Consider the following 12,407-nt stretch of genomic DNA (forward strand, 5'->3'; position numbering starts at 1 on the left):
ACAAGTTATGTACCATATCACTTTCGACCATTGTAATAGACTCAAACAATTTTTTAAACAAAATGATGTATTCAGTAAACAGTCATTACGGAAAATATGTGTAGTCTTCGGAATAGGTATTCTTCTCGTTGTAGTCGTGGCCGAGTGGTTAAGGCGATGGACTAGAAATCCATTGGGGTCTCCCCGCGCAGGTTCGAATCCTGCCGACTACGACTTTATTGTTTTTTGTGGAAATTGTTGGTTTTAGAGTTGTGTAAATAATAATAGCAATCTGTTGCTAATGTCAAACCAAAATATTTGTTTTTATGTTGACTGTTTGGATCATCTTTTCTAATTTAAAGAATGTTGGTCTTTGAAATAGCTTACATCTACTGTTCTTAATAATTTGATGTTTTACGTAAATAAAAGGCCTACCCAATGTAGCTGAAGTTGAAATGATCAATTAAGCTTAAAGGAAATTCTTTTTAATAGAAAATAAAATCTGTACTTTCACTCTATTTGACACAAGGTGGCAATATGTGCAGAAGTAAAACATTTCTCACATTTAACTATAACCCTGACTATAACCCTAATCCTAACCTTGGTTCCGGATCGGGAAAAAGTCCAGCACTGGCTCCGGTAGGAATCGCCTAGGTGGAATCGAGGCACCTGTCAGCGTAGGTGCCCCTCTGGCCCTGTCCAATGTGCCTTTTGCCTGTTTGGCCAGCAGGTGTCGCTGGCCGTCCCATTTGGTGTTGCCCATGTGTGCTTCTCTGCTCCCTGGGCTGCTGCATGGCTCTGTGACCCTATTATTCAAATCACGGTCCTCGAGGGCCGAGCACTGCTGGTTTTCCAGCCTTCCTTTACCTGTGAGCCAGGTGTGAAGCCTCTGGCCAATCAGAATCAGTAATTATTAAACTAACTACCTGGGAGAGACACGAGAGTCTGGATGCAGAAGGGGCCTGAGAGTGCATGTCCTCTGTCAGGCCCCCATCCACTCTCAAGCCCCTACGTCATTTCCGTTAAAACGACAGAATCCGTCTTGTCACGATAGATTACGACTTGCTGACTGCCGCTACAGAATCAATCTTGTCCCGCATATAATTCTTAAAACGCGGCATGTATGGCTTAACAGTTTAGAAATTAATCATCACATCGAAATACGCGTGTGTCGAACTCCTCTCCTTACTACAGGCAACTCGTCCTAAGTCCTAAGACTAGTGCTCAGTCACATAATAAAGTCAGCCAAAGTCTGTTATACTGTATTCTGTTGGGTTTGAAAAATAAACAGCTTTCCTTTTGCTGCATTGTGAGGAAAAAGCATTTTTATTAAAAACAACATAGTTTGTATATAACTAGAATAGTAGTCTTTCTTGTAGAAATTTAAATGAATTCTCATTGGCTCCTTACAAAAGAATGCTAAACATTGTAAAAATATTGTATTATGGCCAGTACCAAAGCACAACTATTATATTTATTGGCAAACGTTTATTTAAATTAGGCAATTGTACAACTGTTGCAATTTCACATTATATTATTGTCTTCACAATATAATTAATCGTTTTGGGTTTTTTTTAATTAAAAATGACTGGGGGGGTTGTATCAGTTCCCACCTACGCACGCACGCACACAGCCACCCAGTTCGCGTCCGTACTCACCAGAAGTAAAACCTATTGGAAGGAACTAGAGCGCGTTGAACAATCTCACTAGTCCTCCACCGTTGCACTCGTCGCTGGGAATTGCTCCTGAAGATCGCCACCGCAAGCCACTCGCAGCTTGAACGTCAAACCTATTCCAATCGTCCTTACTGTCAAGTACTCTCAAGTCCTGCCAGTCCCATAGCTCAATAACATTGGGCATACCTGTCACGGGAACTCACACACACCCATGCATGTGCACCTACTGTATGGTGCCACCCCCACATTAAAACAAAAATATTGCCATTTGCTGGTTTGTTTGCAACCCCCTCCCGCATATAGTCACTCCCTGTGTACAATTCCCTATTAACAACGCTATACAAACATTTAAATGCTGACATTATTAAAGTACGATATTTCACGGAATAAACATGTCACAAGAAAATAATTATTAAAAGTACATATTAGCTCCAGTCTGATGTCTCACAATAATAACACATACAATAGCAGTATATTTATTTATACACATATATACAACGGTATTGTTCCGGTTTGAGACGGAGTCAATCGTTTAAACGGAAATTACGTATTGAGATTTGGGAAATGACGTAGGGGCTTGAGAGTGGATGGGGCCTGACAGAGGACACGCACTCTCAGGCCCCTTAAGCAGCCAAGGCCTGGATTTGTAATCGTGGTTCAGATTTGAAGAACCCTGCTCTATGGGGTAAACATGCAGCACAGAGGCAGACATATTTCCATCATGAGTTTGAGGCCAGTCTCACCTTTTGTTTAATATTTTGCCTTTATTTTATCCCCCGGTGCCTGGTATTTTTAATGTCTTTGCTTTTGTGTCCTTGTTAACGGTTACCCAGCCCATGATCTTCTTAATATTCCATTTTGTGTTCCTAGTCTCTCCTTGTGTAAATTACCTTCAGTGTTTGTTAATGTCTCCAAGTTGCTAGTGTCTGTTAATTGTAATATAACCCACGTGTTCCTTGTTGCCCTGAGTCCTTAGTGATTGGTTGACTTGGTTATGGTTATAAGAATTTAAATGTTGAAAAATTCTCACACAATGTGATTTTGTAGTGCTTTACATAAAAAGTACCACACAGCAATACAACACTGTGCAGTGCAATGCAAGAAGTGTCTCAAACCTTTCAAGTTTATAATTTAATTACATAGAACTTGTGAGCAAAAAACACAACAGCCTGACACACTGCATCAAGATTTTGGTTTTATTCTCTTTATTGATTCAATTAAAAAAATCACACAACATTGAAGTAAATAAAATCACAGTGATTCTAATTGTAAAACACCAAACAAAAAGAAAATGTCAACATTAAGAATAGAAAATAAGGCTCCTATTGTGCTGAGTGGCATTGGGGCTTGTCAAGGTTTATGGTTTGATGACATCTGACTGCACTTTTAGGTCTAATTATAAGCTCTGCACGTACGTTGGTTGGGGATAAAATTATCTCATAACTGAACATAGTGGGTAGGTCGCGTTTCTTTTTAAGTCAGTCGTCTAGAGGGAGATTCAGAATAATTAATATTAAAGTCGAACTTCAATAGTTTCAAGAATCAATCCACAACGTGAATTACATTTCTAGAAGTAAATAACCAGCGATTTTCCCGGGCAGAATACATGCAACTGGCAACATGATATAACACTCTGTTCTACTTTAAGGTTCACTGTGATGGAAAATTAATATCTTGTTTTAGAATTACTAGCAGGTGGACACCGTGCTATAAGAATGAGCATCTGTTGTCCTTTGAACAGACACATGAAACACGTTAAAGACCAAGCTCTTTGCATGGTTTAGCATAGCTTCGGGAAAAAAAAAAACAGTCCTTAAGGGGAAATTTAAACCGGAGCCTCGTCACAGTCCTTGCCTATAAAAAACACATTTAAAATAGTACTGTAAAGAGTTTAAAACATTTTTATCAATTTCAAAGCACAACAGTAACTAAAATTAAGAACATATTCTAAATCAGAAACACATTACATCACAAAAAACAAAACTATACCACCTAATACACAAACTCAAAGTAATTGTCAGAATTTGCAGCCTCCTTTTGCAACTATTCTTTAGTGTTTTGTTATATATATATTTTTATTATTTTTTATTTTTTTCCCAACCAAGTCATAATCACACTAATGACAGCTGCGGCCTGTATCACAGCACGGGGTTTCTTGCTTAGCCAGATAACTTGTTGGATTTAAGGTGCCCCATTTTAAATGGCCTTTATCTTTGTTCACTTACATTTCGCCCAGGCTACCTTAAATCCGACAAGCTATCTGGCTAGGCAAGAAATCCTGGTTTGGGATAAAGGCCCCTGATGGTACCATACAGTTAAATATTTTGACTGAAACAAGCTGAACAAGAATGATCCGAGATAGAGGTTTGTTTTCGTTAATCCAGTTTGAACAAGAAATCCCTGATTTTAAATTCATGCCCACAGTCTTATAAGAAATGTTATCGCTACTGAAATCTCTTCCTCAGATTGTGGATCTTTATGGAAATTTAGAACTTATGGCTGAATAGGTGTGAGGAAAAATAAGAATTTACTTAAAAGCACAAAAGGTGAACGTCAGGCTTAACTATTTAACCGATCAGTAAAAACACTGAAAGCTGATGTCCGTTCACTCCAGCTGACTCCTTCACATGTGCCAGAAGCATTCACAGTAAGTACTGCCCTGCACGCATTTTATTGGCTGGGTTAGTTTCCAGTGAAATATCTAGATACTTAATGATCGATTTTAGTCCTTGAAGTTAATGATGGTGATTATAACACAATACAAATTTGGTACAGACTCATTTTCAGTGAAGGTGAAGGTTACACCTGCTGGTATGGTTGACCTGCTGGTAAGGTTGACGATCATCAAACCTCTTTACAAATGCCCAGCTTAGTTCCACACATAGACAGACCCTATTAGATAGCAGTTAAAACCACTGAACAGATGGCATATTAACACTTGCTCTCCTGGGCCCTGTATCACAAAGCCGGATTTCTTGCTTAGCTAAATAACTTGTTGGATTTAAGGTGCCTCAGTTTAAATGACCTTTATTTTTGTTCACTCACGTTTAGCCCAGACTACCTTAAATCCGACAAGCTATCCGGCTAAGCAAGAAATCCGACTTTGTGATACAGGCCCCTGATCTGTATGACAAACATCAAGCCAAACAAATACCATGCAGAGGCACTGATGGGAATATTAGGCTGCTCAGCACAGACAGACTCTCCTCATCACAGCCAAATAAATGGCTTTTTCCACTTATGGTTTCAGGTGTCATTTTTTACATATATACATTATGAATGAAACGTCTCTCACTCTATAAAGTTAATAAAGTCTGAACAGCAGACAAACTGACATTATGTGGATTTTCTTCAGGCAAATGAAACACACAGATAAGCACCTTCAATCCTGTCACACCATACGCACCAAGAGGCATCTGATTGACCTTCTTCTCATTCATTCTGCTCATGATGTGCAAATAAGCGAGATGACTGGACTAACACATAACTATCAGTGACACGTATGAGGAAAGATACTGCTGCTGTCCTTTTTAAACACATCGCACTAAGTGAGCCCGTGGATCTCCTAAGGGGGGGCCCAGGTCAGTAGCCATGCTGTATTAAATGTGAAGGTTTTGGCCCCCCAGCGATACCGCATGGCTTTCTATAAACATTAACTTTTTTGGTATAGCAAGATTTATTATACTCTAATTATTATGTGAATTTTTTTGACTAGGAGCGCAATGCAAACTCGGCCAGCAGGTGGCATGGTGATTAAGGAGCCTCGGAATAAGGGAACATGTGACCTGACCGTTTTAGGTTCTACGCCCCGGAGGGATCCTGATTTTTCACTCGTTAGCAGGGTATTTAACCTGCACTAACAGCTGATTGGTTAGGTGGTTACATTTAAAGGTCTTTAGTGTTGGAGGGTCTGAGATTGGGCCTTGGTGGTGGGGGGGGTGTTCACTGATTTCGTCACTCAGGCTGTGCAGGGGGAGGGGCATGCCAGGGGAAGAAGCTGGGCAGCCGGTAGCCTGAGCCTCGGCGCTCGGGCAGCGTCAGCGTGAGTGTCTCCGGCGCTGATTTCTTCCGTGGGCGGTCGCGGGGCACGGACAGCAGCTCGGGCGCCTCAGTGGACAGCGGCGTGGAAGGGGCACTGGAAGGCCCCCCCCGGCTGGGAGATGCCAGCTCCATCTCGCTGATGGAGATCGCCGGCGGGAAGGAGCCCAGCTTCTGGTTGGTGGCCTCCTGGGTGGCGCGTTCGTACTCCCTCACCTCCTCCATCGTCATGTCTTCATAGTGATGCAAGCAGGGAGAGATGGGCCTGTTAGTGCAGCTCACCGATTGGCTAAAACCCTGGACATGTGACCAACGTGGTGACCTTCTGGCTTCACAGAATGAAGATGGGAAATATCTACACTGAGTGAGATGGTGGGGGGGGGGGGGGGGGCAGAAGCTGGTTAATTGTGACATTCATGGAATAACCAGGGTGAAGGACAGCAAAGCTCATATGTCGTCTTTGGTGGAGGTTTGTAAACAAAAGCATAGACTTCAGGTCTAGGCTTAGCATTAGCTATAGTGTTGTACCACTGGAACAAGAGCACGCATAAGTAAAAGATGTTTGAGGTTCTGGTCTCTTTTCTGGACAGGACTAAGTCACCGTTCTTGACTGCTGTACCCTCCTTCCTGTGGCACAGAGGACGGTGTGAGATATGATGGTGCAGGCACATACCCCTTGGGGGACATAAGGGGCGAGGTAAAGATGATAGAAAAAGTCTGGTGGCAATTAAGTCAGCAGTTCAAGAGGAAGCGTCTATTCGCCCAAACGGGCACACATGCTTTAGCACAGATGGGGTCTGTCACGAGAGACGGTCCCTCACGGGTCGTCCGGCACCGCATGCACTATTCACAGGGGCGGGGAGCGTATGCACAGCCAGCCGTCCCCTTCCCTTATCCCGGCCCTCCTCCCGGGCAACGACAAGGAAACCATGGTTACCAGCAGCCCACATGGTGGCGATCGCCCCCTGCTGGTGAGTGGTGATCCATCACACATCCTCTTTGTTTCCTGCCTTTATACAGTCTGTGCTGTGTTTCTCGTATACATATGCTGGATTATTTCAAGACAGATAATATAAAGACTGTAGAAGATTTAGTTTTTACCCCAAATTTTGTGGCCACCAGGCCATTACATGTTTTTCATCTGATTGACTACATATTAAGAAAATGAAATCACTGTCAGAGGTAATTCTTTTTCTAAAATGCAATGTCTTTCACCTTTTATAAACGTATTACACCCATTTCTCCCTGTTTGCCTTTTGCAGTACTGTCGTGCCTGAATATCTGGCGATCCTGGGTTCATGCCGTTGGTTCTCTGTTGTAACTGGGCCCCGTTGTATGTGGTAGATGACCGGTTGGCTTGTGCCATTCTGGGACAGGCATTCTCCTGGGACTGCTCGCTGCAATGTCTTAGACGACCTTAGGAATGATTATCCAGAGGCAACAGTAGAGAACTCGGGCCTGGAAACTACTTTTCTGATGCATAAAGAGGCACGTATTGAGTTCAAGAGCCTAGCGGACCAGCTCATGTGATCTGAAATGCTTTAGTAAATCCAGCTGCATAAACAGCACTGTTCTGAGAGGCGCTTTGGGTAAAAGGCATCTGCTATGCAAATTATTAGATAAAAAAGCAAAAACTGATTATGTGAGTGGAGATTTATCATAAGGGGTCACATTGACTCTGGACGTTCTGGACGTTGTCACTCTTCTCCATATGGTGCTCCATGATTACTCATTTCTACGGCAGATCGATAGCCAGAAATAAATTTCATGGGGTGTTCAGCAATCCTACCAATAGGACCCCTTTGCTGGATTTTCCCCAGCCGTGGGGAAAAATTCAAACCTGTAATTTTACTTTCTGTCTCTGCTACTGTTGGGAGAGACAAACACAGCAGGGCTACAGCGAGAGAATCAAGACTGGTGAGTTTTTAATGTAAAACCCACCTCCCTTCAGGGGCTAAAGTTTTGATTCATTTTATATATAATACTATGATGAAGGCTTCTGGGGATATAAGGACACATTGATCATTCAATGCAGGCAAGTTTCCAGGAAAATCATTACAAACTAGACTTTAAACTTTAAATGCATTCTTCAAGGTCACCGCTTGAAGCAACAGCACAAGCATCCTTCGACATTAATGTCCACAGCCTGAAAATGAACACGCTACTTTCAGTCGAAATGCAAAGTGGGTCTTCGCAGTTAATGAAATGCAGAGTCTATGAAAATTCCTCCACCGGTTTCCCAACCGTTTGTCCTGCGCGGAGGTCAAGAGGGATGCGTGCACTCTACAGGAGGGAACCTGTGCAAGACTCACGAGACACCGTGCCGCCATATGCTAATTCTCGCTAATGCTAATTCAAGCCACTTATCGCAGCAGGTTTAGCAAAGAGCACGCTGATCCCTATCACGATGTGAGACAGCTCACTCTTGGAGAGATTGCGCTGGTCTCTTTGATGCGTGGGAAACGAGTGTTATACTTGACCTTTCTTGATTGCCCGCTTGTTCAAAAGTGACATGCTAACAGACAGCACAATACACCCAGACCATGAAGGTTACGCTGCCGTTCCAATGACAGACAATGTTCTGGTACACTGAGGATGTAACAGCGGTCATCCTGTCTCAGTCCCTAGACTGCAGCACCACCCATGTATGTGTGCAGTATGAGGGATGTGTCAGGTCGGGGTGACACGAAGGAGCTCCAGCACTGTGAGAGAAACTCACCGATCCACTCGTCCACCCAGGCGAAGGCCTGCCTGTGTCCCAGCAAGAGGACATCGCGGACGACCTGTAGGGGGAAGCAGGCGTCAAGGGCTGAGTGAGATGGGGGCGTGGCCTCTAGCAGGCTCATGGTGGAGCGTCCAATCCCGGGGCTGTTCGTACTGATTAGCTCCACCCTCGCCCTGTTCTCTGCAATATGTATAAATCACAGTGCTCTGCTTTGTATTGACCAAGATAGCCCAGATACCTGTTGACACCAATCCCCAGACCCGTAATCACCTCAACCACAATCATTTCCTTTGTTCAGCCCTGATACCACGGTAAAGCAGTTGATGTATGATTCCCAGGTCTCTCTTTCCGTTTGTGGTGTGTCAGCCCTGCCCCACCCTGCCTCCATCTCCGCTTTCACAGGTCGCCCTCCCCCCTGTCAAGGCCCCGGTCCTGTGGCTCTGGCTGCTGCTCCAACCAGAGACTTTCAGGCATTTTTTTATGTTCTGTTAAAAATTCACATATACTGTAAGAATAGATGAGCAATGTTCAATAGTGTGGTGAATGCAATTCCTGTCAGGCAATACTGGGTAAATGGCTGCATGGATGTAGGAATGATGTCAAAAGTCAGCTAGGGGGGGTGCAACAAAAATAAATAACAATAATATACTAGTGTTGTTAGTGGAAAATACTGGCCTGAATGTTTTTTAGAAGGTGGACTGGATTTGACCGGCAAACCTGCACATGTGCAGCGTGAAACTACTGTTAAGGAGAGGGAAAGTAGGGGGGGGGGGCAAAATCTACACTTCTAAAAAGTGGAGGGGGCCCTCCCCCCATTGCAGTTATGCTGATGAGTGGCTGGAAGATAGATGGATATGACGTATGACTTGCGCAACTCACTCAATACAGTTTACACAGTTTACACAGATTGCACAGTTTACACAGATTACACAGTTTACACATTGCTGAACTTATTTACTGTTCGTCTTCAGCCACTGTGTATCCCACCCTGTTCTGTGGCTTATTGTCCACATACGTACAGCGCAGATTCTAGGCTCTCACCCTGAAAGTGGCTCAGAAGTTTCTCTTCTACTGGATGTTGATTTTTCAGGGGGGCTGAGACAAATAATTGGTTGCCTAACCACCCCCCCCCCCCCCCCCAAATAGGGTCGAGAATGGCCTATGCATACATTCATGTATATAAACTCCTGTGCCCAGCCCTCCTGTTCTGCACTGTCCTGTGTATTTGCACTCTAAGCCCTGTGAAAATGTCAGTGCTGTTTGTTTGTCCTGGGGATGGCTATTCTGTGCCTGTACACCTGCATATGGATACATTGACAATAATGCCCACTTGACTTGAGCTGACTTCACATCTCAGCTGAAGCTTGCTAGAGCTGAAGTGGCCTGGCAGCCAGCGCAGTCAGCACAGCCAGCACAGTCAGCACAGCCAGCACAGCCAGCGAGCCACGAGCAGAGGGGCTGGGAAGAGCAGGCCTGCATTTTAATGTGTCCGCGGTTCGGATCGGCGCTCTGCTCTCTGGTCCTCCGGAGGCCGTACCTTGTGCACAAACTGCTCCACGCGGTTCTGGAGCCCCCACACCTCGAACCTGACGCCCACCAGCTTGTAGGAGCACATGATGGGGCAGTGTGTGTCCCGCCAGCCCTCCGTCAGGGGACCCCGCGACGTCTTCTCTGAGTGGAAGCAGTGCAGGTCCTGGGGGGGAGCAGGGCTTTGGCAGTGAACACCCCCGCAGGAGTCCAAGCAATGCAGCTGAATTACTTTAAATAATGCACTATTTCTACAGTATTTTTTTTTCTTTTGAAAGTAATTTGCGCTGAATTACACAGTTTTTGTTTTAAATTTTATTTTAAAACATACGCTTTATTCAGTGATTTCCGTTTGAATGCAAAATTTAAAATAAAGTTTACAATATAGAGAGAAGAGATTCATTCTCTAAGCCCAGCAAGTGTTACTAGTAATCGGAATGAATATAGAGATACGGACAAGGTGTGTTGCATCAGCAGCTGATGGTTTTTGGTGTTTGTCCACAGCCCAGACGTGTGTGATGCTCGATATGCGTGTGAAAAAGCTGCCCCCCCCCCCCCACCCCAGCTGCCATCGCACCCATACCTCTGACTTTTTGTAGTACCGTTCGGGAACGTCGTCGCAGGCGATGTCAATGAAGCACACCTCCGTGTCTTCATCTTTGGGTTCCCCGGCAAAGATCTGTAGGGCAGCCGCATACACGTGTGCATATACACAGGGACACGCACACACACGCATGCACACAGGGACACGCACAGGGACACACACACACACAGGGACATTAAAGGCAACCAGAGGACCTGCATGGGCTGTCAGGAGGCTGCTTCCTGCCTGGTCTCTAAGGAGCTCATTAGCTATGTCTCCTAACGCCTCGCAGATGTGCTTCATATAATGTTCTGGTACAATGAACACGCTTCAGCTTCCTATACACAGATTCATGTCATAATTTTGGGCTGCCATGAATATGAAAGTTTATTATTTTTATGAAGGCAGCACAAATGAGTAGAACGAACAGCTCCCCTAACGGTGAGAATATTCACAATCAATCCCAGCTATGGCCACCAGATGGCGATCTGATTCTCTAATTCCGACCAGGTGGCCCTGAACTGTGATACCCTGTGTAGTATTTTCTGCATATCACACAGAGCACAGACGGGGTGACGCTTTCACAAGTACACACCCGACACAAGCGTGCACTCACATGCACAGACACAAGACCATACTTACGTGGTCGTTGTTTCCTTTGTTGTCCTCGTACTTTGTTTCTATATGAATGGAAAACTTTGGCAAAAATGAACACTGCAAAAAAGCAAAATTAAAGAACAAAAGAGTTGACAAAAAGCATTTATTCCCATAATACTGCTGCGAACAGTGATCAGGAACCATTCTAGATATCTAATCTCCCAGAACTTCCTGATGACCACAACTCATTGAATGAGTAGCCCAGGCCAGTCCAGGCTCTGTCCAATAAATCTCAAGGTCCAATACACAAAATCTTGAATTCTACTCTAGCACCAGAAAAAAATACAATTGGTCATCTGCAGAAGTGGAAAGTTCAGGTTCAGAAAGTTCAGATCCAGAGCAAGGTTTTCTTTCAACCAACCAGTTATAAAAAGCCACAGTCACAGAGTCCTGGATTGGTTGGTTGAAACAAAATCTTGGTCTGGATTTAAATTTTCTGGACCTGAACTGTCCACCTCTGGCTGTCAGATGGGTTGTGGCGGTGGTCAGACTGAGGGGACTGCAGCCTGTGCTTTTGAGGTGTTTCATGGTCTTTTCTGACCATGACACCATGGAGCCACGGGACAGGCAGAGAAGATGCCAAGATTCAGTGACGTTCTAAAGCAATTCTCTGAATGCTTATGGTGTTTTTTATATATATATATATAGGACTCGGAGCACCATAGAGACCAATCACCTGCCGTTGATACGGAAAACCATGCCTGCAAACTGAAACGAGACAGCATGCTACTTTCATGCGATGTTTACAAAGAGCACCACCAGTGTGATCATTTTCATCCATCACTATCTACTGCCCATTTGTTATGCGGCTTGAAGGGGTGTGAGTCAGAGTTCAGGTCCAGAGAGTCAAAGTCAAGACCAAAATTTTGTTTCAACCAACCAGTTGAGTACTCTGTAACTGTGACCTTTTATACTCGACTGGTTGGTTGAAACAAAATTTTGGTCTTGACTTTGACTCTCTGGACCTGAATTGCCTACCTCCGGTGCGGGGAGTGGGGGCTGCAGACTGGGGCCAGTGTCCAGGGGATAATGGGGAGTTTCGGTGATGAAGGCACATGCCAATGGTTGCACATGCCTGTGTGGAAAGCTGACACGTGCACGTGGGCGTGTGTGCGCGAGCGTCAGATGCATGCCGGAGTGCCAGTGTGAAAGGGGAGAGTTATCTCTACTGACTGTTGCTATATAAACCTCCTGCTCAAATACCGTGGTCGAGATCTGGAGG

At 44.5% G+C, this 12,407-nt stretch overlaps 1 protein-coding gene and 1 non-coding gene across 2 annotated transcripts in view; one reads left to right on the plus strand and one right to left on the minus strand.

Moving 5' to 3' along the window:
* The first annotated feature begins 130 nt into the window (after positions 1-130).
* Positions 131-212, plus strand: trnas-aga (transfer RNA serine (anticodon AGA)). Its single transcript has one exon. It is a non-coding gene; the product is annotated as a tRNA-Ser (tRNA).
* Positions 213-2,837: 2,625 nt separating this feature from the next.
* LOC111843216 (cytoplasmic phosphatidylinositol transfer protein 1-like) overlaps positions 2,838-12,407 on the minus strand; it is a 35,786-nt gene continuing 26,216 nt past the window's right edge. Inside the window, exons 5-9 of the mRNA XM_072704901.1 lie at positions 11,171-11,242; positions 10,529-10,624; positions 9,956-10,111; positions 8,413-8,476; positions 2,838-5,926 (exon numbers count right to left, since the gene is read on the minus strand). Of these exons, the coding sequence (XP_072561002.1) occupies positions 5,610-5,926; positions 8,413-8,476; positions 9,956-10,111; positions 10,529-10,624; positions 11,171-11,242 (705 nt within the window). The 3' untranslated portion in view covers positions 2,838-5,609. The remainder of the gene's footprint in view (positions 5,927-8,412; positions 8,477-9,955; positions 10,112-10,528; positions 10,625-11,170; positions 11,243-12,407) is intronic.

This window comes from Paramormyrops kingsleyae, chromosome 22 (assembly GCF_048594095.1).
Source record: "Paramormyrops kingsleyae isolate MSU_618 chromosome 22, PKINGS_0.4, whole genome shotgun sequence".
Lineage (NCBI taxonomy): Eukaryota > Metazoa > Chordata > Actinopteri > Osteoglossiformes > Mormyridae > Paramormyrops > Paramormyrops kingsleyae.